The sequence below is a fragment of the Parus major genome, chromosome 25LG2, assembly GCF_001522545.3.
Source record: "Parus major isolate Abel chromosome 25LG2, Parus_major1.1, whole genome shotgun sequence".
NCBI lineage: Eukaryota > Metazoa > Chordata > Aves > Passeriformes > Paridae > Parus > Parus major.
This window is the reverse complement of record NC_031794.1, coordinates 453,472-480,643: the sequence shown is the minus strand read 5'-3', so window position 1 is coordinate 480,643 and position 27,172 is coordinate 453,472. Positions and strand designations below refer to the sequence as shown.

Genomic DNA, 27,172 nt, shown 5'->3' with positions numbered 1-27,172 from the left:
GGGGGGTCCTGGTTTGGGGGGTCCTGGTTTGGAGGGTCCTGGTTTGGAGGGTCCTGGTTTGGGGGGTCCTGGTTTGGGGGGCCCCAGCCTATCCTGCTGCGTGGGCTGGACCCAGCTGGTGTCCATGCAGCTAACCCTATCTGTGTGTGCATGAGCGGGGCGGGATGAACGGATGGACCCCACGTCCATCCATCCTGTCCTGTCTGTGTCCCTGTCCTGCACTGGACATCCTGCCCTGTGCTACCATCCTTGTGTCCCTGTCCCATGATGAACACTCCATGTCCTCGTCCCTGTGTTCCTGTCCCACGTCTCTGTCCCAGCCTCATGTCCCGTGCCCTGCATCCCCACGCTGGGCTGGCTGGACATTGTCTCTCAGCAGCGTGGGCGCTTGGCCCCGTCCCTGGCCGGGCTGGCTGAGGAGCTGGAGCTGCTCCAGGAGCGGCTCCGTGCCTGGGACACGCAGAGACCGCACTGAGACCCCGAGAGCATCGGCCAGACACCGCCAGCATCTCCGGAGCCCTGGGGCCTTTGCAACAGCCCCGTGCCCTCTCCTTGCAGCTGCTCCCGGCTCCCTCTGCGTGCTTGGGGGTCCCGCGGCGTCCCCGACGCTGGGCGAGCACTTTCCATTAAATCTATGCTGCCTCCATGGGGCTCGAGGAGCTCAGGGATGGGCACTGGAGATGGGATGGGACTGGAATGGGGATGGGATGAGGACTCTGCGGGAGCCCAGACCTGGGACCCCCGGCACTGCGAACATGGGGCATTAAGGGCACTCCTGGCCGCAACGGCCATGTCGCGACAGAAGAATGGCGACACTCCGTGTCCCGACAGAGGGACCGCGGCCCCTGCCTGCCCCTCCCGCCACACCCAAGATGGCGGCAGCGCCGTCCCCGCACACGCCACTTCCGGCCCGTCCCACGGACGCGAGGCTTGCGCGCTGACGTCACTCATTGCGTGCCTGCGTGCGGCTCCGCGCGCGGAGCGGGATAAGATGGCGGCGGGGCCGATTTCGGAGAGGAACCAGGGTGGGAGCGGCGGGGGGTGCCCGGGGGCACGGCGAGATACGGGCAGCGCTGTGGGCACGGAGGGGGACACCGCGGGGGTCCTGTGGAAACCCTGGGTGTACACATCGGGGGGCGCAGGCGGGGGGGTTCTGGCGGGAGTGGGGTGGCTTTGGTGTATCCTGGAGGCAGGGGAAGGAGCTGGAGGGAATTTTGGGCTCCCTGGCGACAAGGAGGGGGGGCCACGTTGGGTTCAGGGCCTCGCTGGGTTCTGGTCTTCCGAAGGAAAAAGGGGCTTGAGGGCCGCCTGCTGGATTAAGGACTGCCGGGGGCGGGCTTCGGGTTCGGGGGCTTTGACTCGAGCGATGTCAGCCCCGAGCCCCCGTTACCTCGCGGCTGTCTCGGCTCTGACCTCGGTTCCTCGCAGATGCCACGGTGTACGTGGGGGGGCTGGACGAGAAGGTCAGCGAGCCCCTGCTCTGGGAGCTCTTTCTGCAGGCCGGGCCGGTGGTCAACACACACATGCCCAAGGACCGGGTCACGGGCCAGCACCAGGGTGAGGAACTCCCACATCCCAACGAGGGCCAGAGCTGGGGGTGGGAGTGGACGAGGGGGATCATCCTCTGTCCCTCAAGAGGCCTGGGGGCCCCGGGGTTTAAATTAAGTGGGGACTAAATCAATTATTATGTGTAAATGAAATAAAGGGGGTTTCAGTCAATAATTCAATGGGCTTTTCAATGAACTGGAGTTTTAAATCAAGTGAGGGGGTGTGGGGTATCTCATTCTGTCCTGAAGGCCTCCTGGGGTCCCCAATGAAATGCCTTTGAGGTCTCTTGCCCCTCCCCTGAACCCCTTTGGGGTCCTGCAGGGTACGGCTTTGTGGAGTTCCTGAGCGAGGAGGATGCTGACTATGCCATCAAGATCATGAACATGATCAAGCTCTACGGGAAACCCATCCGGGTGAACAAAGCCTCGGCCCACAACAAGAACCTGGATGTGGGCGCCAACATCTTCATTGGCAACCTAGACCCTGAGATCGATGAGAAGCTGCTCTACGACACTTTCAGCGCCTTTGGGGTAATCCTGCAGACCCCCAAGATCATGCGGGACCCCGACACGGGCAACTCCAAGGGCTACGCCTTCATCAACTTCGCCAGCTTCGATGCGTCGGACGCAGCCATTGAGGCCATGAACGGGCAGTACCTGTGCAACCGCCCCATCACCGTGTCCTACGCCTTCAAGAAGGACTCCAAGGGCGAGCGGCACGGCTCAGCAGCTGAGCGGCTGCTGGCGGCTCAGAACCCCCTCTCCCAGGCCGACCGGCCCCACCAGCTCTTCGCGGACGCCCCCCCGCCCCCATCCGTGCCCACACCTGTGGTCACTGCGCTGGGGCCTGGGGTCACCCCTCCAGGTGGGTGGCAGACCTGTCTTGGGCAGGGCTCAAGGTGCCGGCCCGGCATCCTGCTGTTTTGTCCTGTTTCTGCCTCCTTTCCCGAGTTTTTCTGTTGCTGTGGTTTCCCTTGGCCCACCTTCCCGCTGTGTTCCAGGCCTGCCTCCCCCTGGCTCGTTCCCACCGCCGGTGCCACCGCCTGGAGCACTGCCCCCCGGGATGCCCCCAGCCATGCCCCCGCCGCCGATGCCGCCGGGCGCTGGAGCCCCCGGGCCCCCCTCAGGAGCTGCCCCCGCCGGGGGACACCCCCCGCACCCGCACCCCTTCCCCCCGGGAGGGATGCACCACCCAGGTACGGAGCGGGAGCGGGGCTCCTTCTGCAGGGGGGTGGTCCTCTCATCTTTCTCAGTCACAGAGTGGGGGTTCTGATTGCTGGAGGATTTGGGGAATTTAGGAAGTCATTGCTGTCTGGGAGGCACCTGAACAGGGAGAGGTGTCAGTTGCCTTTAGCTGGGAGGATGTGGGAGGCAGGGACACGGGAAGGAAAGAAGGCGGGCACATGGGAAGGCAGTGGTGCAGAGAAGGAAGGTGGGAGCTACTTTTGGCATTAATAGTTTAATGAAACCAGTTTTTTCCCTGATTCCCCACATTTTGGCCCTGTGGTCCTGGGAAGGAGCTGTGGCTGCATCTCAGCTCCGGGTTCAAAAGCACAAATTTTGTGAAATGTGCAATTTAATCATTCTCTGGGATTTGTTTGAGCCCGTGGCTCTGGAGCTGCCCTAATTAGGGAGCTTTGTGTGATCCTACTATGGCCATGCCAGGAACAGATGCTGCAGGGCCTGAGCAGAGCCAATTACACCTGGCCAGGGAAAACCAGGCTTGGGAGGAAGGAATTGTTTGTTTGTTTGTTTTTAATGGGATAATTGGGAAGAAGGAAGTCTGGGGGAGGTCCAGTCAGAGCAGGGCAGCCTCCAGCTTCAGATTGCTCTGGGAGCTTGTATGGAGTCTCCAGGGATGAGGATTCCTCACTGTCCCAGGCTGCACACATTTGCTATCCCATCTCTTTTCCCACACACTTGCATCCAAACCTTTTTCTCTTGCCAAAAATCTCTGTGTTCCCTTCTCTTTAAGCCTCTTTTTGGCAGCAGAAGCCCCTCTGCACCCATGCTTTCCAGAGATCTGGCTGGAATGGAATTTCAGTTCCTGGGGGTCTGGGAGTGCCTGGAGCTCTTTCCCGGCATCCCTAACTCCATCCTCCCCCTAGGAATGCCACCGATGCAGGTGCACCATGGGCCACCTGGGATGGGCCAGCATCACCCAGGACCACCAGGCTCTGGAGGGCAGCCGCCCCCCCGGCCCCCTCCGGGAATGCCGCACCCCGGGCCACCCCCCATGGGGCTCCCCCCTCGGGGGCCACACTTTGGATCTCCCATGGGTGAGCGGGACCTGTCTGGGGGGCTCTGCTCGGGGGTGGGAGGAGGGGTTGCGCAGCTGGGCATGAAGCAAGACCTGGGGGACCTGGCCCCACTGTGGGGTCTTCACAAGGTTTCCTCATTGTGACGTAGGACCCTGCAACACCCCATTGGGATATCCACAGCTTTGGGATGGTTCTGGAGGCCCTTAGTGCCCACAGGGGTCTTGGGAGAAATTCCTATTTCTGGGACCCTCAGACAGAGGGGGTGTTGGCCAAGCTGGGGGCACCTGCTGGATGTGGCAGTCCTGGGTGTGGTGGGCACCTCCTGGGAAGTTTGGGAGGTGGCTTGGGGCCAGTGGACCTTGTTCCTCCAGGGGGCTTGGGGGGCTGTGTCCTTTCCCCCCTGGCGCTGACCCCCCTGTCTCCCACAGGTCATCCTGGGCCGCTGCCGCACCATGGGCTCCGCGGGCCCCCCCCACTGATGCCACCCCATGGCTACAATGGGCCCCCCCGGCCCCCCCCCTATGGCTACCAGAGGGTCCCACTGCCCCCCCGGCCGGCACAGAGACCCCCTGGAGTCCCCCCCCGCGGGCCCCTGCGGGGACCCCTGCCCTGAGAGGTGGGGCGCTCTCTGGTCCCCATCCTCAGCCTTCCACAGCCCCTTGTATCGACATTCCCACTCCTGCAAAGGGCTGGGGGCCATCCCCTACTCCTCCCTTCCCTCTCCGTTTCTTCCCCCCATTTCTTTTTATAATGTTAATTCTCCTCACTCTCCTCACCTCCTCCCATTTCTCGTCCCCTGGAAGCTTTTCCAAGCTCCTTTTAACTGGATGTGTTGGTTTTGTATGGAAAGCAGTGGCCACCCACTTTCAAATAAAGGTTTGGGAGCCAAAAGGGTCCTCAGACTGGGGATGAGGCTCTGGCTGTTTGTCACCAGCTGACGTCTCTTCCCTGCTTGGGCCACTGGGAAGAACCAGGCTGGAGGGATTTGGGGCCTGAGGAGTGGCAGAGCTGGTCCATGGTCTGATTCCTGCTCCACCAGTAAGCCTGGAAGAGCTGTGTGCTCTCTTCAACTGCTCCGTAGGAATGTCTGGATTTCTGTTCTTGAGCCATCGCTGCCCACATCCAGGGAGCTGAGGTTTGGCTGTGGAATATTTTGGTGCCAAGGTTTAGCCAAAGTCAAACATTCCCATGGGAAATCTTCAAAGGGCTGGGGGTCCACAAATGCCTTCTCCTGCCCCTGGGCAGTGCCAGAGTCTCCAAGAGCTGGGAGTTTGTGGGGGGACATGGAAAGTGGGAATGTGCTGCTTCCTTCCTCCTTCATCCCAGCATCATCTTCTGTGCCAAGGCTGCGCTTTGCCTTACATCCAGGTAGGAAGTCCCGGGGTCTGGATGGGCTAGGAAGGGAAGGACAAGGTTGGAACGCCCTCCTGATCCTTCACATCTGGGAATGTGGGGAGAATCCCACGTGGATTGGTTGAGTGAGTGGATTTAGGTGTAAGGGGTGGGATATGTGCTGTGGAAATGAGGCTTCCCTGTGGTGCTGAGAGCCAAGGGGCTTAAGAGATCTCCAGCATCTGAAGAATCCGGTGATTCCTGTCTGCATCCAGGGAGCCCCAGGGTGGCATTTCTCTGCTGCTCAGTCATGGAAGCCACCGGAATCCACCCAGGGCAGCCAATCTCCCTGCATGGACACAATCATTCCCTTCTCCCCTGGAGCTATCCACTGTCACCCCTGGTTTTATCCCGTCATCCCTGGTGTTACCCTGTCATTCCCAGTTACATCCTATCTTTCCCCTGATTGTAGTTGCTTGTCAGCCCTGATTTTCTCCCTTTTCCTCCCGTTTTATCCCATTCCCCCCCACACTTTCTCCCATCATCCCCGTTTTTATCGCATTCCCCTCAGCTCTATCCCATTCCCTGTGTTTCAGGCCGTGGCAGATACGGATGAGGCCCTTGGGACAGGAGGAGCCATTCTCTGTCCTGCTGCCAAGCCTGTTCCCTCTGATGATCCACCAAAAACCCTGGGCCAAGCAGGGGATGTGGAGCTCTGTGGTGACAGAGCACATGAGTCACTGGGGGCCTGAGGAGGTGGCACCCTGGGGTGGGGTTCACTGGATGCTTGATCTCCAGAGGGCACAGCGTGGATGGATCCTGGTGCAGCCCATTTCCTGGGGATGCTCCTCGACTGACAGCCTTGTCCTGCACTCCATCCCCCTTTCAGGTTTTTTTCCAACAATGAATGTCACAATTGCTTCTCAGCTCCTGGGTTTCTAAATCCTTTCCTGTGCTGGCACCACTAGTGCAGACTGGTTCCCATCCCTGTTTTCCAGTCTGAGGGGTGAAAGTGCTAACCTTGATGGATCCTGACAGATTGTGAGGCTTTGGGGTTGACACCCTGGAAGCTGGGACTAGGTCAGCTCACTGCAGGGCTGCAGGAGGAATGGGGTTCAGGGAAGGTTGGGACTCTGGGAATGTTGAGAGGCAGGATGAAGGGGCTCTGGGAGCACTGGAATTTCAGTGAAGGGGGCTCAGGGAAGATCTTGCTTCTGGGAGCACCCCCAGTCCTGCTTGCTGTGTGGGGACCTCCAGTCTGAGCTCAGCCAGTCCCAGGAGCACCCAGCACCCCATAGCCCTGGGGATATGGGGTTGGAGAACTGCGGGTCCCAGTTTCCAGCCTTCAGGAAGACATTCATGGAAATGGGGGTCGGTTTGGACATACCATCCTGTCATGTGTATCTCCAGCCGTACCCCCCCCCTCTAAAAAATTTATCGGGGGCTTTTGTGTCGTGTTGTAGCCTCGGGGCCCAGTCTGGCCAGCCCAGGCGGGGATGATTTGATCCCAAAAAAATCCCGATCCAGCCCCGCGGAGGCCGTGACTCAGCCGTGACGGGGGCGGTGGCGGGGGGGTGGGCTGAGCTTCGCCGAGGGATCCGGGGGGGCCACCGGCTCATGCCCCACTCCCACCAGCGCTCCCCGCCATCCGCAGCCTGCGGAGCGGGTCCATCCCAGCAGCTCCACCACGGGAACCCCGATCCCGTGGGAGCTCCGCTTGCGCATCCCGGGAGCTCCATCGCCCCCTCCCCGTGGGGCGAGCCCCCCTCCCCCGCCGAGCCCCCCCGGTTCGCCGCGTGCCGTGGTTGATCCCTCCCTTCCCGGGGCTGCGCCGATGGACTCTCCCAGCGCTCCGTGTGTGCGGCGGAGGCTGCGGCGGTAGCGCTGGTACTCGGGAGCTGCTGTCGCGCCGTGTCGCTGCCGGAGCATCCTCTTTCCTCTCCGTATCCCTTCCCGAGCATCCTTCCTAGCCGGAGATCCTCCTCGCCGGCGCCGGAGGAGCTGAAGCTGGAGTGGGGCGAGGGCTGAGCCAGGTAAGGGGGAGCAAAACGGGTTTATACCCCGCATCCCCCCTCCCCGCGGCGTTAATCGGTGTCCTCAAGGCCGCTGGATGGATTCGGGGTTCGTCTTCCCCTTCCCACTTGCTGTGGCCATTTTGTCCTGGAAAACCTTCTCTGGAGCCCGGCTCTGCCTTTGAATGTGCGTTTTTGGGGGCCCCTGTCATCCCCTGCGCCGTCCTGTGGCCGCAGAGCAGCCGGAGGGGATCGGGAATTCACCGCAGGGATGGGAGGGGGGAACCTGGGGGGTTTGGGGAAGGGGTAGAAGGGGGGATATTGGGGGGTGACCTTGGACATGAGTGATTTCCAACTCTCCCCCCTTGTCGCCATGTTCCTGGCATTCCGCAGGGAGGCTGGGGGCTGCAGGGGGGATGCAGACCCCCAGCATGGGAATCCCGGGGGTTTTGGTGTGCATGGTTGCATCAATCCTTGGCTCCGCTTGGATGCGTGGCAGGAGGAGACGGATCCAGATCCGATAACCTTGTCCAGAGCTGTCCAATACCACACGACGGGGTTGCAGGGCCGACAGCATGTTCAGCCCCCAGACAGGCATTTTTGGGGACCTCCCTGGCTCCTGCATTTCAGGGACTGTGGTCTGAGGGATTTCTGTCTCTCTTGTGGGATCAAACCCCTGATCTCATCCAGTGCTGACTCCTGGTGTCGGCTTGGCCCCTCAAGGCTCCCTGGTTTGTACGGCCGCTCTCTGTCACCGAGCCAGCGGTGACCTTGCTCCCCAGCCCATCCTCTTCCTCACTGTGCACCCAGCCTCTCCCTGCTCCCCCATTCCTTCTGCCGGCCCCCAATACCTCCTGGTCTGTGGAGTGCCGGCCCCACATTGGGAGGTTCCAAAAGGAACTGCAAGCCTGGCTGGAGTAAAATGACCTTGGTCACGGATCAGCCCCTTCCAGGAGCCTCAGGATGCCCACGGGATGCCCAGGGAGGGGACTGGAGTCTCCCTCCAGTCAGAGGGGAGGACATGAGTGTATTTGCCATTTTATCCTGTAAAACCACCTGCCTGGCTCTGCTCAGGAATGGGGGTCTATGCTGTGCCGCAGCCCCCCTCCCTCCAGGGTTTCCGAAGGGCTAAATTTAGCGTCCCTGCGTGCCCTGTCCCCTCGCTTGGGCAGGGGAGGATATGTCGCCGGCTGCGTCCCTCTGCCCGCAGCTCCTTCCTGCCTCGCCAGTGATAAAAATAGCACTTGGGGGGGTCACGACGGCCCCTGCGGGTGGAGCAGCGGCATCGGGCTGGGGGGCTGCGGGTCGATCCCTGTCACGAGCTCTGTGGGCTCTGTGTGGTGGGTGTGGGGATGCTGGGCTGGGGAAGAGGGGGTGGGACGCTGGTTTGTAAGCAGATAAGGAGACACCAGGTACCTGGATGCCCCTCACCTACCCCAGGGCTGGGCCCCAGGAGACTCGTGGTACCCCCAGCCCCCTCTGGCCGGGTCAGCATCTGCTGGTGCTGGCATCTCCCGCAGCAAATCCTGCCTGGCAGCTTCCGCAGAGAGCGTGGCCCGGCACGCGAAGGTCTCTGTCACTCAAGGGACCCCCCCAACAAGGGATCCTCTGAGGGATCCTCCTGTACCAGACCTTGAACTGTCCAACTGGGGCACTGGCAGCACTGGAAGGGTTTGGGGACCTCCCTGCCCTCATGGGCTGATCCCCTCATTCTCCCTGTGGTGCCCGAGGAAATGGGGGGCTTCAGCCCAGACTTGCTGTTGGCCTTGTTTTTCCGGGAGACTCGTGGTCATAGGGGGATAGACTGGGGATGCTCAGGGACAGCCGTGCCCCTGGTTCCCCCCCAGCTCCCCCTATCCTTTGGGAAGAATGGAGAAGGGACGGATCCAGGAGGACTGGGGGGTTCCAGTGAACGGTGAGAGCTGGAGTCCCCCAGGTGAGGGGAAGGGGACTGCCATGGAGCCAGCGTCTCTCAGCCTGTCCCCCTCCAGCCCCCACTGCACCCCGTGGCAACTCGCCTGCCACTTCACCGGGGGGTCCCCAAATCCTCCTGTTTCCATCTGAGACGGAGAAAAGCACAAGGTGGAACGCAGGGCCACTACCACTCAACCTCAGCCCTGGTTGTGTCTGGGCTTCCCAGGTCCAAGTCCAGGTTCCTCCCACACCCCGTTCCACGGATGGGTAGCGCCGTCACCCCTGTCCCCACACCCCGGGCCTGAGGGCACAGCCCCCGACGCAGAGACCCCCGGCACCCCCAGCGCCGCGTCCCATCCCACCGGCACCATGGACGAATCGTTCCGGGACCGGACCGCGTTCATCCGCGGTGCCAAGGACATTGCCAAGGAGGTGAAGAAGCACGCGGCCAAGAAGGTGAGCCGGGGCATGGACCGAGTGCAGGACGAGTACACCCGGCGCTCCTACTCCCGCTTCGAGGAGGAGGAGGATGACGAAGACTACGCGCCCCAGGACGGCTATTACCGGGGGAGTGAGGGGGCCAACGAGGAGGAGGGGGTGTCCAGCGATGCCACTGAAGGCCACGACGAGGAGGATGAAATCTACGAGGGCGAGTACCAAGGGATCCCCCGGCAGGAGTCGCTGAAGGGGGGGGAGCGCCTGGGGGCCGCGGCAGCTGCCGGCGCTTTTGACGACAGCGAGGGGCAGCGGAGGAAGGACCGGGAGGAGCTGGCGCAGCAGTACGAGCTCATCCTGCAGGAATGTGGCCATGGCCGATTCCAGTGGACCCTCTACTTTGTCCTGGGCCTGGCCCTCATGGCTGACGGCGTCGAGGTCTTTGTGGTGGGCTTTGTTCTACCCAGCGCTGAGAAGGATATGTGCCTCTCCGACTCCAACAAGGGCATGCTGGGTGAGGAGAGGGGCACGGGGGGCAGGTAGGGGCATGTGGGAGTCATGGACAGGGGAGGGTCAGGGCGACATGGAGGGACACTCTCCACGCAGGAGGTGTGGTGAGATGTGGAGGGAATCCCATGGGGGATATGGGGATACAGAGTGACATGTGGAACGTAGGGGGACATGAGGACATGTTGGGGGACAGACAAGCACAGGAGGGTGGGGACACAGGGAATTGGGAATGGAGAGGGACATGGTGGGGCTCAGGGAGATGTGGAGGGCCATAGGAGTTATGGAAGAGCACAGGAAGAACTGGGTGCCAGGAGGCTGTGAGGTATGGGGTCCAGGAAGGCATGTGGGGACAAGGAAGGATGCAGGACCCTCTGGGCATAGGGCTCCCACCATCCTCCTCCCAGTCCCACGCTGGTCCCCACATGACCAATGGCAAGGGGCAGCCACGGGGAGCGAGCTCAGAAACTTGGGCTAATTAGTGGATGCTGAGACTGGGTTTGGGGGGGCCACGGGGGGCTTTGTTTGGTTGCTTCCCTCTTCTCTGTGATGCCTGCCAGAGCCCAACACCCCTCAAAATCCCAGGGGGTATCAGTGCCCCCCATCCCTGAAATCTGGCAATCTTGGGGCAGGGGCTGAGTGTGGGGGTCCTGGAGGCACATCTGGCCCCCATGTCCCACAGTCCCTGAGCAGAGCAGGGGGACAACCTCCACCACCCATTGACATGGGATTCTGTCCCCTCCTTTCAAGGGGACCCAGTGTCTTGAGGAGAGGGTCCCTGCCTATGCCCCACCCCAAGTGCTGAGGATGCTCTCCCTCCTCCAGGTGACTCAAGGTGCAGGTCCTTGGGTCCCCCGGGCCTGACCTCGCTGTGTATCCCCCTCCCCAGGACTCATCGTGTACCTGGGCATGATGGTGGGCGCGTTCGTGTGGGGCGGGCTGGCCGACCGGCTGGGCCGAAGGCAGTGCCTCCTCATCTCCCTCTCCGTCAACAGCGTCTTCGCCTTCTTCTCCTCCTTCGTCCAGGGCTACGGCACCTTCCTGTTCTGCCGCCTGCTCTCGGGCGTGGGGTAAGGGGGGGGCCCAGCCGCGGAGGGACCCCCAGAGCAGGGGCTGACTCCCCCCTGTGTGTGCTGGGGTGTGGGGCAGGGGGTGATACCACTCCCTCCCCTCCATCCCCAGCATCGGCGGCTCCATCCCCATCGTCTTCTCCTACTTCTCGGAGTTCCTGGCACAGGAGAAGCGCGGGGAGCACCTGAGCTGGCTCTGCATGTTCTGGATGATCGGGGGCATCTACGCTTCCGCGATGGCCTGGGCCATCATCCCCCACTATGGTAGGAGCCCTGGGCCGGTGGCGCACAGGGGGTGCGCCGGGGCTCGGCCCCACCACCATGTCCTGTCCCTGTCCAGGCTGGAGCTTCCAGATGGGCTCTGCATACCAATTCCACAGCTGGAGGGTCTTTGTCCTCGTCTGCGCCTTCCCCTCGGTCTTTGCCATTGGGGCGCTCACCACAATGCCCGAGAGCCCGCGCTTCTACCTTGAGGTGGGGGTCTGGGAGGCCGTGGCTGTGTCCTGGGGGGAATCTGGAGTGCATGAGGGACCTGGAGTGGAGGGGGGCATGAGAGTCCCCAGGAAGGGACCCCCAGGTGGGGCAGAGATGGGGCAACCCCAACAGGGACCCTTGCGGGGGTGGTGAGGCCTGGAGAGGAAGCCCCAGATGGGTTTTGGAGAGGGGTGGAACTGACCAGGAACCCCCAAGTGGATGATGGGACCCAGCCAGGGACCCCAGAGGGATGGGGAACCCTGAGGAGGCGATGAAGATGGTGGAGGGATCCCCGGGTGGCTGCAGGACCCAGGTGGGTGGTGGAACGCCGGCAGGGACTGCTGATGGGGTGGTCAGGGGCCCAGGTCTGGGCTGTTCCAGGGTGACCTGTGCCTGCCCTCACAGAATGGGAAGCACGACGAGGCCTGGATGGTGCTGAAGCAGGTCCATGACACCAACATGAGGGCCAAGGGCCACCCTGAGAGGGTCTTCTCGGTAAGGAGCTCCCCGGGGCTGAGCCCTGGGGTCCTCAGCACCCCAAGCAAGGGTGGGGTGTCCTCCAGGAGCAGGGGTGCAATTCCCACCTTTGGGAAAAACACCACCCAGGGGATGCAGTGCTGCTGTAACAGGTGGGGAAACTGAGGCACAAGGCGGGCCCCTTGTGCTTCCCGGTGTCCCCAGACGGTCCCACCCACAGGTCACCCACATCAAGACCATCAAGCGGGAGGACGAGCTCATCGAGATCCAGTCGGACACCGGGACATGGTACCGGCGCTGGCTGGTGCGATGTCTCAACCTGTCCCAGCAGGTGAGGCTGGAGCTGCCCAGGGGTCCCTATGCCTCATGTGCCCCCTGTCACCTCCCATGTACTTGTCACCTCCCACGTCCCTCCACAGGTCTGGAGCAACTTCCAGCAGTGCTTTGTGCCTGAGTACCGGCGGGTGACACTAATGATGATGGCGGTGTGGTTCACCATGTCCTTCAGGTGCTGCGGGGTGGGACTGGCATGGGATGGAAACGCTGGATGGGGCAGGATGGGGCAGGATGGGACGGGACAGGGCAGCACCGAGCAGGATGAGATGGAACAAGTGTCACTGGGGTAGCACAGGCTGGCCCTGGGAGCCCTGGGCCAGCACTGGGAACCCCAGGTGTGTGGTGCCCACTCACTCTATTCTCTGCAGCTACTATGGGCTCACCGTGTGGTTCCCGGACATGATAAAGCACCTGCAGAGCATTGAGTACGCGTCACGCACAAAGCTCTTCACGCGTGAGAAGGTTCGGCACTTTACCTTCAACTTCACCCTGGAGAACCAAGTGCACCGTGGTGGGGAGTATTTCAATGACAAGTGAGTGAGGGGAGGCTGAGTGTGGCGTTGGTGAGCCTGGGGCTGCTCAGCACAGGAGTGGGGGGCATCTGAGGCCTCCCTTCTGTCCCCCTGTGCAGGTTCATCGGGCTGAAAATGAAGTCGGTGACGTTTGAGGACTCGCTCTTTGAGGAGTGCTACTTCGAGGACATCACTTCCAGCAACACCTTCTTCAAGAACTGCACCTTCATCTCTACTGTCTTCTACAACACAGGTGGGAGAATGGGATCTCCACGTGGTTGGAGGGGGTGACCCACCAGGGTGGCCCCAGGGTTTTGATGGAGATGAGGGTGAACCACCAGGTTGGAGGAGGATCAGAAAAGTCCCCAGTGGCAGGATGGAGCTGGGGTGATAATGTGACCCACTGGGGTGATAAGGGTGTGATGGACCCCCCCCCCACGTGGGAGGGACCAGGCAGGTCTGCAAGGAGATGGGGTGACCCCATGGCCCCCTCTTCCCCCAGATCTCTTTGAGTACAAGTTCATCAACAGCCGGGTGCTGAACAGCACGTTCCTGCACAACAAGGAGGGCTGCCAGCTGGACTTCAGCGACGACAACAACGCCTACATGATCTACTTTGTCAGCTTCCTGGGCACCCTGGCTGTGCTCCCTGGAAACATCGTCTCGGCCCTGCTCATGGACAAGATTGGCCGCCTGCGCATGCTGGGTGGGCAATGGGATGGGCTTGGGGCAGCCTGGTCTGCCTTTGGCAGGGGTGGGGTGGGGGATCCTGGAGGTGCCTTCCAGCCCAAAGCAGGCTCTTGATCTTTCTGACCCACCTCCCACCATCATTCATCACCATCACCTTTTGGGGACCACTCCAGTGGGTCACCCCACCTCCATCACCCCTTCGGGACCTTCCTGATCCTCCTCCCACCTGCTGGTCACCTCCACCTCTGTTATCTCTTGGGGACCTCCCTGTCCTTCCTGGTGGGTCACCCCCATCTCCCTCTCTCTTGGGGCTGTCAGCCCCCCCTCCCAGTCCCACCTCCTGTCTCTGTTTCCCTGTGCTCTGACACATCCACGTGTCCCGCAGCTGGCTCCAGTGTCATGTCCTGCGTGAGCTGCTTCTTCCTGTCCTTCGGGAACAGCGAGTCTGCCATGATTGCGCTGCTCTGCCTCTTTGGGGGGGTCAGCATTGCCTCCTGGAATGCGCTCGACGTGCTCACCGTGGAGCTGTACCCCTCTGACAAGAGGTGCGAGCCTGGAACAGAGATTTTGAGTGCAAGGAGTGAGGTTTTGGGTGCTGGGTGAGAGGTTTTGATTGCCAGGGATGAGGTTTTGGGTGTAGGGTGGGAGGATTTAGGGGCTGGGTGCCAGATGTGGAGGTTTTTTGGTGTCAAGTGGGAGGTTTTGGGTGCTGGGGGCAGTGTTTTGGGTGCCAGGTGGGAGAGTTTGGGGTTCTGGGTGAAGCATGTGGAGTCCCGGTCAGGAAGTTTTGGATGCTGTGTGCAAGACCTGAGGTACCAGCTGCTGGGTACAGGTCTTGGGGTGCTGAGTGCCAGGTGTGGGTTACCACCTGCTTGGTACCTGCTTCTGGCTGCTGCCTGCCAGCCCTGGGCTGCCAGATATTCCTTTTGGGGTACTGGATGCACATTCAAGGATTTTGAGTTCCCATTTTGGAGTGCCGGGTGCCCGTTTCAGGCCTCCAGATGCCTATTTTGGGGTACCACCTGCCCTCTGCAGGTGTCCCCCAAGGCTGGGTACCCACCCCTACCCCCGGGGGTGCCCCCACTGACCCCAGCCCTCCCCATCCTCCCCAGGACGACGGCGTTTGGGTTCCTGAACGCGCTGTGCAAGCTGGCGGCTGTGCTGGGCATCAGCATCTTCACGTCCTTTGTGGGCATCACCAAGGCCGTGCCCATCCTGTTTGCCTCAGCCGCGCTGGCCCTCGGCAGCTCCCTGGCCCTCAAACTGCCCGAGACACGGGGGCAGGTCCTGCAGTGATGGGGGGCTGGGGGAGAGGGAACCCCCCTCCCCGGGGCACCCCCCAACTCCAGCGTTTCCCCCCCTCGTGCCCCTGGGATTAGTCGCGTTAGACACTGTGAAACGTCTTCTTGGAGCATTTGGGATCTTTTTCATTTGCACTTGGACCCCTCCCCCCCGGATCCCTCTGTACCTCCAAAACCTCCCCAACACCTCAAACTTCCCCTGGCCCCCAAAACTCAGCCCCAACTCCCTGACCCCCCTCAACCTCCAATACCCCTTTCAGCCCCCCTATTTCTTTTCTTGGTGTCACCCCCTATGTGAGTTGCTGCTCGTTCCTGGGGGGCTGTGGGACAGGATTTAGGGGGGGCCCTGGCATCGAGGGGGAATGACACAGGCTCTCTGAACCCACCTATCTCTGTACATCCCCCAAATCCTTGCCAAGCCAAGGAGGAAGAAGATGAAGTCTCTAGGTGGGGGGGGGGGGAGGGGCCTCTGTGCCTCAGTTTCCCCATCCCTGTGGAGGGCACCCAGCAGGGTCCTCCAAACCCCCATGGATTTGGGGGGCATCAGGGGGCAGCCTTTTGGGGAGCAAGAGCCCTTGGGGTGCCTCAGCAATGCCCTGGGGGGGCACGGGATATTGGGGTGCAGGTCTCTGTGGGGGGTGCAGCAGTTGTGGGTGAAGAATCCCCTTGGGGCTGCCTGACAATCTTCGGGTGCCCCCCCTTAAAGCACATGCCCCCCTTCCCCCAGGATGCCCCCACTTTTGGGTGCCCAACTTTCAGGGTACAAAGCACAGCTTTCCCCAGCCACAGCCCTTGGTCTCATTTGGGGTGCAGCAGTGGGAGACCCCCAAAACTGCCAGTTAGTGATTTTTAACTGATTTTTAAAGGATTTTCCCTATTAGAGGGAGGCAGGTGTGGGTGAAGGGGGGTGCAGGAGGCTCCCTGCACCCTCTTTTCCTTCTCCCAGCCCCCTTCCCTCCCTGCATACCCATGTCCCCCCCACATCCCCTTTTAACCCCTCCACCACACTATTCCCCTGCACCCCCTTTTACCTCCCCCCGGCCCAAAACCACCAGCGGTTTCCAAAGCACAAACAGCCCCTACCCCCAAAAAATCGGGGTACAAGGGGTCCCCAGTGCTGTGTCCTCCTCAAAAGAATCTGGGGTTCAAGGGGGTCCCAGTGCTGTGCCCCTCAAACCTGGGGTTTGGGGGGGTCCTCCATGCTCTGTCCCCCTACCTGATCAGCCCCAGGGCTGGGCAGGGTTGGTCAGAGCCACCCAGGAGCCTCCCTGTCCCCCGGGCAGCCCCCTCCCATTCCAAGCAGCCCCCTGTGTGCTTTGTCCCCTCCTTGATGTAGCTGGTCCTTGGGGCTCCCCCGGCCCCCCTGTAGCTCTGTTGTGCCGTGCTGTAGTTTCAGGTGTTTGTAAATTAATTAAAATGGAAAAAAACATCCAAAAAAAGCACAAAATTTACCCAAATCCTCCCACCAAGGGTTCTCCAGACTCAGCTGCCCCCAGAACACGTTTATTTAAATTGATTCAGACATTAAATGGGAGGTCCCCAAAAATCCCCCACAGGGTGGGAGCAGGGGGGTGGGTCCAGGTTGTGGGGAGGGGGCTGGGGGTGGTATGGGGTGCAGGGATTGGGGCAGAGGATGATGGGGGCGGGGTCACCCCCAGGACTTTTGCCCCCTCCCAACTCCAGGCTCCATCTGCTGCGCTGACACCGGGGTGGGGGTCCCGGGAGACCCGAACTGTTCCTGGGGGGCTTCCGGGGCCGTCACTGCTGCCCCGGCGCCTCCTGCTCCTTCTCCCCGTCCCCGCGGCGCTGCTCCCTCTTGGAGCCCCCCAGGCAAGGGGGAGCGGGGGGGGCTTGGGGGTCACTCTCCCACTGCTGGGGGGTGCGAGCGATGACCTGCAGGGCGTGCAGGGGCCCGGCCAGCTCTGCCCGCAGCGCCTCGTGCACCAGGCGGTGCCGCTGGAGCAGGGGGAGCCCCGCGAAGCGCCCGCTCACAATCAGCACCCCGAAATGCGTCTCGGCGCCGGGGGGACCCCCGTGGCGGGGGGAGTCGTCCCGCACCTCCAGGTGAGTGGGCTGCAGAGCCGCCGTCAGCTTGGCGCGGATGGTGCGGGCCAGGGGTCCCCCCGCGCCCCCCATGGCCCCCCCAGCGGCTGCCAGGAGGGGACCCCGCATCGGAGAAGGGCTGTAAGAGACGGGTGAGTTGGGGGGGGCTGCAGGGAGAGAGGCTCCCCCGGCCGACCGCGGCCGCCAGGAGAGGCCCCGACATCGGAGGAGTTTGAGGAGGAGGTTTGGGGGAGCTGAAAGGGGGAAGAGGAGAGGGCAGTGGGGGGAGCAGGGAGTGAGACTGAGGCTCTCTGGAAGATCCCCCATGGAAAGTGGGGATGGCAGGAAGGGGGCCGCACGGAGGGGTGAGTTGAGGCGGCTCTGCCGGGTCAGCCGCTGTTATTGGGGACGGCAGAAGGGGGAACGAGGGGGTGCTGGGGGTGGCGAATCTGGGGAGCCCTGCGGGACCAGCTCCCGACCCGGGAACGGCAGAGAGGGTCGCAGGGGGGGTCCAGAGGAGCTTTCGGGCTCGCAGCTGGGGAGGAGGCTCAGAAGGAGAGAAGGGCCCGGGCCCCCTCAAGCCGGGGGTGCGGCCAGAGGCCCCCTAACCCAGTGGAACGCACGTCGGGAACCCCACGATTCTTCCACAGGACACCCCCTGGGACGAGCAGCTCCTCTTATAGTTCCCAATGCCGGTCGGGACCCCCCGATCTCCCTCGGGCCCCTCCCCGGTTCCCGGTTCTCACCGCCCGCTCCGGTCACGCCGCCCGGGGTCGCCCCGCCGCCGTCACGTGACCCCGGCGAGCGGTGTCACGTGACCCCATCAGCGATGAAGCCGCCCGGAGGTCACGCCCCCTTCGCATTTGCCACGCCCCCGTCAGCAAAACCCCGCCCCACTTTATCCTTATGTGGGCATCGGTGGGCGGAACCACTTGTGCGCGGGGGTGCGCGGGAGAGACCGGGGGAGTCCTGGGGTCCTGCACCCAGCGCTGGAGCCCTCTCGGGGTCTCTCCACAGAGCTCAGGAGTGCCTGGCTCCGCCTGCTCTGGATGTTTTTAGCCCCCAGCTGCCCGGCCCCAGCGCAGGTGCTTGGGGATGGGATTTATCCACATGCCAGTATCCTGAGAGCGGCTCACACAGGTGGGGCCCTGTGGGATTTTGGTCGTACTTTTGAGCCAGGTGGTTCCTTTCCCACCTCTCTCAATGTCTTCCAGGCATAGGATATCCATTTCTCCCAATGTCGGTCCCTCTCCAGGACCTCCCAAGCTCTCCAAGGGAGGGAAAGGGAAAACTGGAATGGAGAATATCAGAGGAGAAGTCCCACTGGACACCACACATCTCCATGGCTTTTCCCATCTCTGACAGAGCCAGCAGGGGAGTGCTCACCTGCTGGGGTGCACACTGCCAGGTGCTGATGGAATGGGAGCCTCCTTGGATTTCCAGTAGCACTTTGCACTGCCAACCTGTTTGTTTCTCCCAGAGCCTGGAGAAAGCTCAGCATGGGCAGCTCTGAGGGGCTCCATGTCCACCTCACCCACCACTTGTGTGTGCAGTTGGTAAGTCTTGGCTCTCCCTGCCTTCTCCCTTCCCCTCCCCACTGGAATTCGCCTTTTGGGATCAAAAATCCTACCAGCTATTTTTAAAGTGCTGTCAGAGCCCACTCAGCTCCCGCTCCCAGTGACAGATCCGGCTGTCAGAATCTTCAGCTGTTTTTTGTTCCCTCTGTTCCAAGCCTGGGTGGCAACAGCCGGGATTTCCTCCTCATTCCCACCCGGAGCCAGACCCAGGCAGGGGACCAGGATTTTCCTCTGGAGGGTCTAGGGTGATTTGGTGCCCCTCCTGTGGCATTTGCCAGGGTAAGTGGAGTGCTGGGATCACTGGCAGAGGTGTGGGGGTGGAGGGATGGGATTTAGGCCAAGCACGTGTGGAAGGAAGAGTGCATCCTTTAGGATTGATTGTGCACATGGCCCATCCTGGAAAGAAGAGGGATCCACTCTTCCAGCTCTCTGGAAAATGCCGCTTTCCCCAAATACTTCTCTTCCCACCTCAGTGCCAGTGCTGTATCTCTGCTGGGCACTAGGCTTTGCTCCCTGCAGGGCAGAGCTGGCTGTGGAAAACAGCAGGAACTTGGTTTAGGCGGCAGAAGGCTTCCCTGAATGTGTTCCCAGAGGGATTTGTGGGTGCTGGAATGCTGAGGGACCAACTTCCCATCCCTGTCCTCCTCCATGGCCTCTGGAGTGGACCTGAAAAATCCTGGTGTGGACATTCCTGACCATTCCTCCTCCTTGCAGGGAGCAGGGGATGGTGCAGCTGCTTCCTGCACCTGTGTAGGTGGGATTTCAGGAGTGCAGCCAGCATGATCTGGCAGTCATCGATCCCTGGGGACATTGGCCAACTTTGGCCTGTGCTATGTTTGTGTTCAGGACTTGGCTGTGCCCCGGGAGGGCAGGCTGTGAGAGAAAATGCTGGAAAGCATTCCCTGACAGGAAACATCCCATTCCATATTGGACACATTCCACAGGGCAAAGCATGGTGCTTTTCCACAGGGACTCGCTCTCGCAGGTTGCAGGCAGAGGCTTTCCAAGGAGGAAAACCCATGGAGCTCCAGGGAAGCTCCCATGGGTGACATGACCCCACAGTCCACAGGATCTGGGGACTCCCACCTCTTCCTGGAGCTCCTGTGCCCCACCTTCTCCACACTCCGGCTGTTGCTCCTGGCTGGATCAGAGCCCAGCTAAATTTAGGAGGATCGATTTCAACTGCTGCCTCTGCCCCACAGGGGAAAGGACGGAGCAAAGGTGGCTAGGGACGAAGAGCCACGGGGGGCTCCACTCCCTGGCCCCTGGACGGGCTTGTGGAACCCCGGATTTTATCCAGCTGCAAGGCCATGGAGGAGCCCAGGGAGGCTGGAACTTTCCTGGGTCATCTCATGGGTCTCTCTGGCTCTCACCTGGGGCAGAGCTTGTGACAAGGACGCCCATGTGTCCCGCAGGGAAGGAGCTCCCAGCGCTGGGAGCCAGATCGTTCCCCAAGGAAGCTGACACAGGTGAGTGGGGCAGCAGGAAAGCAGGAATGAGGGTCCAAGGATATTGCTGGCACCCAGGAATGCTGCAGGCTCCGATTCTGCATGTGGTATCCCCAAAGTGAGGGAGGAGTGAAATGCTCAACACCACCACTGTGAGGAAACATCTCAAGCAGCACCAGGGGAGGTTTAGGTTGGACATTAGGGAAAATTTCCCTGTGAAAAGGGTGGTCAAGCCCTGGCACAGGCTACTCAGGGCAGTGGTGGAGTCATATCCCTGGAAGTGTTCAAAGCCATGTCGATGTGCCACTGGGGGACAAGTGGTGGCCTTGGAAGTGCTTGGTTGGACTTGCTGCCTGCTGCAGGGCCCCTCTTAGTCCCGTCTGCTGGTCTCTCTCCCAATCCCACCTCTGGTTCCAGGGGAGCTGCCAAATGAAGCTGGGAGCTGCTGGTGGGTGAGAGACACCCCAGGCTCTGCATGGATGGGAATGGGGAGACCTGCCCACAGTGGGAGCCCAGGGCAGCTGGAAAACTCCAGCCTCTTCCTCCGAGCTTTCCTGCTCCTTCTCCTCTGCAGGCATGGTAAGGATCTGCATGGGCAGAGTTGTTCCCTGTAAAAACCAGGAGACAAGTGCTTCCATCTTCATGAGAACCCAGAGCAGGCTGGATGGTGGGAGGTGGTGGGGGGAGGAGAGGCTGCCCTTCCCCACCCCATCCCCTCTCCCACAGAGCTGTCCCGTCTCTCCCAGTCTCTTCCCAGTGCAAGATCTTACGCTGCAACTCGGAGTATGTGGCGGCTACGCTGCACCTGCGCGGCCCCGACCGCAGCTCCGCGTTCTGCACTGCGCTCCGCTCCTACTCCCTGTGCACCCGGCGCACTGCCCGCACCTGCCGTGGAGACCTGGCCTTCCACTCTGCTGTGCACGGCATCGAGGACCTCATGATCCAGAACAACTGCTCCAAGGAAGGGCCCACAGCCCTACCAAGGCCCCAGCCCCCGGCCCCCAACCCCCACGGCTTTGAGTCGATTGACATCTGTGATTACGAGCGGAGTTTCCTCTACAAGCATGGTCGCCCCCCCGGTTTCCAGCACTGTGCTGCCTTTGGGGACCCCCACATCCGCACCTTCCACGATGACTTCCACACGTGCCGGGTGGAGGGCTCCTGGCCTCTCTTGGACAATGACTACCTGTTTGTGCAGGCCACCAGTTCACCGGTGGCCAAGGGGTCCAACGCAACAGTCACCAGCAAGGTAACGTTAGCGCAGCGGCTGGGCAGCAAATCCAGAGTCAGGGCACCTCCTATACTTCCCAAAATCCTTGGAACTGCTTCAAACGCAGGGGAGATGAGGAAGAAGGGACAACATTGGTGGAGGTTGTTGAGGCGACCCTCAAACACTCCTGTTGCTATCAGGTGACCATGTGGTCCATGGGGTACCTGGAGGAATCTTGCTGGGTTTGGCTCCACCTGAGTTTTCCATTGCTTAAATGGTGTTAAAAAAAGAAGGAAAGAAGGAAAGATTGTTGTTATCCTAAAAGAATTGTGGCAGCAGTGGTTTGAAGATGGATAGGTGGGGTGGGACCTGCATCCTGGGATACCCTGAACACCTGGGATAGGGGACATGGCCACCGTGCTCATCCCCCTCCTGCCCTGCTCCCCACAGCTGACCATCATATTCAAGAACATGAAGGAATGCATTGACCAGAAGGTCTACCAGGCCGAGCTGGACAACGTGCCGGCAGCCTTCCAGGACGGCTCCGTGAACGGGGGCACACGTCCAGGTGGGAGCAGCCTGGCAATCCGGGAGCACAGCCCCGGCCGGCACGTGGAGATCCGTGCTGACTACATCGGCACCACCATCGCCGTGCGCCAGGCTGGCCGCCAGCTGTCCTTCTCCATCCGTGCTGCCGAGGAGGTGGCCCAGGCCTTCACAGAGGAACAGGACCTGCAGCTGTGTGTGGGCGGTTGCCCCCACAGCCAGCGCATGTCCCGCAGCCCCCGCGGGCGCGGCCGTGTCCCTGCGGAGACAGCGCGAGCGCTCTGCCGGGAGATGCTGCCCGTGGAGGATGTCTACTTCCAGTCGTGTGTCTTTGACGTGGTGACCTCGGGGGATGCCAACTTTACCATGGCAGCGCACGGGGCACTGGAGGATGCCCGGCTGTTCCTGCCTGATGCCGAGAAGCTCCACATCTTCCAAGCTGGGGGGGGCTGCCCACTCACCCCTTCATCATCTCTCCTCCTCCTCTTCCTCCTCCCTTGTGGACTTTGGGCTATTTTGTTGCACTTTTAACCCCAGCCTGTTCCATAGGGAGCCTGTGAGAGCTGCTGTCTCCAAGCTGCAGCCAGGAGAGATTCCTCACCTTGAAGGAAGTGTCTCCAGAGCCACAAGGAATCAGAGACTCAGGAGAGGGGAGAGATGAACCCTTGGTTTGCACCCACTGGTCTCATATGGATGGTGCAGCTGTTCCCAGCTCCTCTCCTTCAGGTAGATCCAAATTTCCATTCTGAAATGTTGCTTTTCCCCTAAGGATGTGACACTGCAGTGCATCAAAGACAAATAAACCCCCTGGGTTAGAAACCCCCTCTGTCCCTCAGAGCCTTTCCATAACTCACTTCTCACCTTTCTCCTGGTGTTAATCTGGCAGAATTCCACTCAGGAACCCTACAGATCCAGAAATAATAGACTCAAAGCCCAGTGCCCAATTTTTAGCAGAAAATAATGGTTTTACAATGGATTCGCTCCTCCCAAAGCAGAGCAAGGCCACAAATCGGTATGGGGAACGATGTGACCAACAGGGAGACTTTTGAGTAGAAATCAGCCAGTTTTGGCTATATGCTCTTCTTCCAAGATAAATAACAAGTGTATCTCCAGCAGTGGGAGCTGTGGAGCTTGAGACCTCCTATATCCCAGGCCACTGTTGCTATTTTTCCTTGTTTTCTTGGCACCTGTTGTGGACTCAATTTAGCCGGCTCTGGACTTGGGATCGGTGTCAGGTTTCAGGGAGGACAAAACACCCCTTGGGAATTCTCTCCCTTGGGCACAGATTCTCTGTCACTGCACAAATCAAAAAATGTCACTTTGTTTCCAAGCAAAACTGGATTTTTTGCTTGGAAAACAGAATTCCTGATGGCAGAGTCAGCCAGGCACAGAGATGGGCAGGGCATTGCCCTGTGTAAGGTGCAGAACTGCAGAGGGGATGGAAAATTTCATATATGTCAGAGGATTTCAGTAAGGCAGATGGAGTTCTACAGGAGAAATCTTTTCCATAGGGAAGACTTTCCTTTATTTTTTTAGTAAAGTATTAAAAACTTGGCCATCCCTGTCCCAGAGAATTGCAGGAAAGGCTTGTGGAGATGGGGGAAACAGAATTGCAGCCCCTCCAGGCATGGAGGTTGCGTCAAGGGAAGTTCTACAATTCACGTTTTAATACATCCATGGGGTTTTCTCTCTCTTTATTCTTTGTGCCAAAAGCACAAAGAATACATAGGAAATAATTTCATGGGTATCATGGCAGATTCCTCCTTGGATGGGTGCTTGGAGCACACAGTGATGAGCAGGAGACCTGCTCCATGTCTTTCACCCTGCTCCTAGTAATCCCTGATGGGTTTTGACATTAAAGGGGTCTATTTTTGAGTCCCCATTTCCTGTCATCTGTCTCTTCATGTCGCTGGGCGGCAGTGGCAGATGAAGATAATAATATCTCCTTCCTCCCCTGCTCCTTCGACTCCAGAGCTTTGGGTGGATGAAATGGAGCAGGAATGTAGCAAGGAAAGCAGGCTGCTTCCTGATGTGCTCCACATGTCCCTTTGGGAGGAAAATCACCTGGGGAGGAATAAAATCCTCTGTGGAGGGATAAAATCCTCCATGGGAAGAAAATACTCTGTGGGGAGAAGGTTCTCCATGGCGATAAAATCCTCTGTAGGGATGAAATCCTCAGGAGCAGCGTTGATAGTGCTGGAGCTCCTGATAGAAATGGGATGGATTTGATGATGCAGAACCTAATTGTCCTTTAGTTGTTGGTCAGTAGAGCCATTCAACAAGAATTCCATGGGGAAAGGAGGGTACCCAATGGAAGCAGACTTCCCCTCCTCCTGAACAGCTGATCATCTGCACCACCAGGACTGGGCCTGGTGCCTTCCTTGCCAACCCATTCTCAGAAGCCACCTCTGAAATTTAGAGTGCAGCTCCCAAACTGAAAATGTCCAGGAATTCTAAAGACATGCACCAGATTTGGAGAGCTCTGATTCCTGGTTTGAGGCTCAGCAGCTCCACCTGACCCAGAATTACACCAGGAGTGGCCCAACATGGAGACTTCTGACAAAAGGATTACAACGTGGAGAAGCTGTTGCTGATAAATTATGGAATCATTAAGGTTGGAGAAACCTCTGAGATCATTAATCATTAACTCTCCCGCAGCACTGCCAAGTGACAACAACTGACCCATGACCCCAGGTACAACATCCACTTACTTTTGAACACATCCAGGATGGTGCCTCCATCATTGCTCCGTTCCAATGTCTGACCTCCCTTCCAACGAACACAATTTCCCAAATATCCAACCTAAACCTTCCCTTGAGGCCTCTTACCCTGGTCCTGCCCCTTGGGAGACTACCCTGAACCCCCTCAGCTCCAACCACCCAGGCTGGGCACATGGATGCCGAACCACACAAAGTGGGCTCCTATTGGAGCTGGATGTTTTTTAGCAGGTGACATCAGCCGGGGAGGGAAAGGGTTGATCCAAAGTCCGCTGACGTCAATGGAAACACGCTTGTTGACATCTACAGCTTGGATTGGTGCCGATGTTCTGCTCCTGTATTCAGGGTGGGAGAAGAGGTCTGTTCTCTGTCTCAGTGTGGCTCTCAGAGACCTCATGTCTCCTTCATGCTGAGGAAGGGTAGTGTGGAATAATTTGGGAATAAGCCAGGACCATACCATGCTTGGCACATTCTCCCCACTTCGCTGAACCTCTGCCTGACTACAGCTCAGGTTTGAACCTCTGCAGGGTGTCCAGAGGAGCTGGTATCCCTGTGACAGAGTGAGGTGGTGGCCCTGTGACCTGCTGTGACATCCCATATCTGCCCTGACCAGAGCCAGAGCTGCAGCCCCACCATGAGCTGCTCTGAGTGGGCCAGGTCACCTTGTCCAGGGAGCATTGGTCTAAGTCCCCTCCTCTAGGGGCGAGACTCTGAGTCACAGGGCCCATCTGAGGTGGAGACACTCAGAACGCACCTGGGACACCATCCCTGGAGGTGTTCACAGCCAGGAAAGTTCACAACAGCAAAAGAATAGAGACATTTTCCTCTTTCTCAGCAGCCAAGACTGCTCCAAGGCTGTGAGCGAGAGCTAGGAAATCCAGCCTGGAGAGGAGGAAACATGGATGGATGGATGGATGGATGGATGGATGGATGGATGGATGGATGGATGGATGGATGGAGAAATGGACAATTCTCTGCCATTCCTGGGAAAGCCTCTAGGTGTCCACAGAACCCAGCACACAGGAAGGGCTCCAGCACAGTCAGCTCCAGAGTGCCAGGATGTCCATCCTCACCCCAAACAAATCACAGAATTCCAGATTAGTTTTGGCTGGAAAATACCTTAAAGATCATCTTGCTCATGGCAGGGCCACCCTCCAGAGACTAGATGGCTCCAAGTCACACTTCTCTTCCCCAAGCTTGACAGTCCCAGCTCTTGCTTGCTGCCTTGGAGCAGCTTCGGCTACTGAAAAGGAGGAAAAATTCCATATTCCTTTGCTGTCTGAGGGGCTCTGCCAGCAGCTGCGGAAAGCCCCTCTCTCCCAGCTGGAGTGGAGCTGATGTCACTGCCTCTTCCTGCCAGAGCAGATGACAAACACGGGACTTTGCAGACCCAGGATCTGAATTCCTCCTTGTTTACGGATGTCTGAGCTCTTCTGGAGCCTTATCTCCCCCTCCCTGCTCCAAAAACAGCCTCTGGGCAAAAAACGGGGGAAGAAACTGCCAGGTAGGGGGAGCTTCCACATCCCAGTCTCTAGTGGGAGCTGGAAAAGTGGGACTTCAGGGGGAAAACCCTCCTGTGCAAGCCCTGAGAGGATTTGTCCCTGCTCAGGGAAGAGGAAAAGGGGATCCCGATCCGTGTCCCTGGAGAATCTCAGACATCGGGGTCAAAAGAGTCTGCTGGGGGCAAAACAGCAAAAATGGGGAATTTTTGGGAATCCCCTGTGGGAATCTGCCTTGAGAGCTTTCTGAGCCATTCTTAGAAAATTAATGTCGAACCTCTCTACCTGGTAATCCTCCATGATCATTCTCTGCCTCCAGGCAGGCACTAGAAACCTTCCCTCCCACCCCCAAACCACTGCTGAGATTTAGGAACTGATCTGACCCCACTCTGGAGCCTCCACTCCTGAAAATCCCCAGTGTGGGACAAGCAGTTGCTTTCCAGGAGCCACCCCAGTCCCATAGTCCTTTGTTTTCCAGCTGGGATCTAGTCCCAATGTTCCCTGTACACAAACAACCAGAGGAAATGCCTTTTCCACCCCAGCTCCCAACTGCACACCCGGGACACTCTGTCCTCACGCTCCAGCCATTGTGGATCCCTTCCCTGGCCCTCTCTGCCCCCTCCCAGCCTGGAATATGCTGGAAAAGACCATATAAGGTGAGAAATATGGAGCAAACAGCCCGGAGAAGCTGAGGGGCTGCCAGCACCCTCCAGCTTCCCAGCGATCCCAGCTGGACACTGCTTGTCTGATAGCAAGGACAAAGGCCAGGCTGTCACAGGAGCAGAGTGGCTTCTCCTGGAAACCAATCCTGATGACCTGGAGCAGAAAAACAAGGATCTTATCAGCACCAGGAGCTGTGCTGGCAAAAACAAGTCTATGCCATGCCCAGTTCCTTCCCCGGGACCCACCCGGAGCTCAGTGAGTCACCCCAGGGCCCATTTTCTCGCTCTGTGGCTTTGGAAGTGGGATGTTCTGAGGCTGTTAGTCACACTGTCCTGGCCATCTCTTTCCCCTGGCTAGGAGCTCTGGGAAAAGCAATGGGTCCTTCCACTCTCCCCATCCATTCACCTTTCAGCAGTGGAAATGAGTGTGGGGGATCCTCTGAGCCCCAGAATCCCATGGGAAAGCAGCTTGGAGGAGGATGAATGCCTTGAATAACAGTTTAGTGAGAGCAGGAGGTTGGTTGTCCCTGCCCAGAACTCCTGGTGATTTCTCTTCTGATTTTCTTATTTTGAAGGAGGTCTGACACTGTACAAGTGAAAAT

General features: G+C 59.5%; 5 protein-coding genes across 11 annotated transcripts in view; 4 read left to right on the top strand and 1 right to left on the bottom strand.

Annotated features, from left to right (window-relative positions):
• MTMR11 (myotubularin related protein 11) overlaps window positions 1-644 on the top strand; it is a 4,715-nt gene extending 4,071 nt beyond the window's left edge. For 5 of the 6 annotated variants that reach the window (XM_033519767.1, XM_033519769.1, XM_033519768.1 and 2 more), the window contains one exon: window positions 377-644. In XM_033519767.1, coding sequence (XP_033375658.1) covers window positions 377-475 — 99 coding nt within the window. In that variant the 3' untranslated portion in view covers window positions 476-644. The remainder of the gene's footprint in view (window positions 1-376) is intronic. The other variant, XM_033519766.1, reaches the window with a different exon arrangement.
• Window positions 513-4,741, top strand: SF3B4 (splicing factor 3b subunit 4). Its single transcript, XM_015650280.2, has 6 exons — window positions 513-1,025; window positions 1,429-1,557; window positions 1,870-2,412; window positions 2,549-2,743; window positions 3,656-3,826; window positions 4,237-4,741. Exons 1-6 carry the CDS (start codon window positions 635-637, stop codon window positions 4,419-4,421), a joined length of 1,614 nt encoding a protein of 537 aa, XP_015505766.1. The 5' UTR covers window positions 513-634; the 3' UTR covers window positions 4,422-4,741.
• Window positions 4,742-6,758: 2,017 nt separating this feature from the next.
• On the top strand, window positions 6,759-15,021 carry SV2A (synaptic vesicle glycoprotein 2A). Its single transcript, XM_015650270.3, has 13 exons — window positions 6,759-7,173; window positions 9,293-10,015; window positions 10,898-11,078; window positions 11,191-11,342; window positions 11,419-11,552; window positions 11,958-12,047; window positions 12,250-12,360; window positions 12,449-12,537; window positions 12,734-12,898; window positions 12,997-13,130; window positions 13,380-13,583; window positions 13,953-14,112; window positions 14,680-15,021. Exons 2-13 carry the CDS (start codon window positions 9,436-9,438, stop codon window positions 14,861-14,863), a joined length of 2,184 nt encoding a protein of 727 aa, XP_015505756.1. The 5' UTR covers window positions 6,759-7,173; window positions 9,293-9,435; the 3' UTR covers window positions 14,864-15,021.
• A 1,334-nt stretch (window positions 15,022-16,355) lies between these two features.
• Window positions 16,356-17,764, bottom strand: BOLA1 (bolA family member 1). The gene is made up of 2 exons (XM_015650284.1): window positions 17,658-17,764; window positions 16,356-17,050 (listed from the first exon to the last, which is right to left on the bottom strand). The coding sequence occupies exon 2, from the start codon at window positions 17,038-17,040 to the stop codon at window positions 16,627-16,629; it is 414 nt and encodes a 137-aa protein (XP_015505770.1). The 5' UTR covers window positions 17,041-17,050; window positions 17,658-17,764; the 3' UTR covers window positions 16,356-16,626.
• Window positions 17,765-17,887: 123 nt separating this feature from the next.
• HJV (hemojuvelin BMP co-receptor) lies at window positions 17,888-24,717 on the top strand. 2 transcript variants are annotated; one of them, XM_015650278.3, is made up of 6 exons: window positions 17,888-18,467; window positions 18,644-18,767; window positions 19,691-19,957; window positions 20,354-20,515; window positions 20,683-21,185; window positions 21,597-24,717. In XM_015650278.3, the coding sequence occupies exons 1-6, from the start codon at window positions 18,411-18,413 to the stop codon at window positions 22,221-22,223; spliced, it is 1,740 nt and encodes a 579-aa protein (XP_015505764.1). In that variant the 5' UTR covers window positions 17,888-18,410; the 3' UTR covers window positions 22,224-24,717. The 2 variants fall into 2 exon arrangements, with proteins under 2 accessions (XP_015505764.1, XP_018864510.1); XM_019008965.2 differs by lacking the exon at window positions 20,354-20,515 and having other exon boundaries at window positions 17,908-18,467.
• The last annotated feature ends 2,455 nt before the right edge of the window (window positions 24,718-27,172 follow it).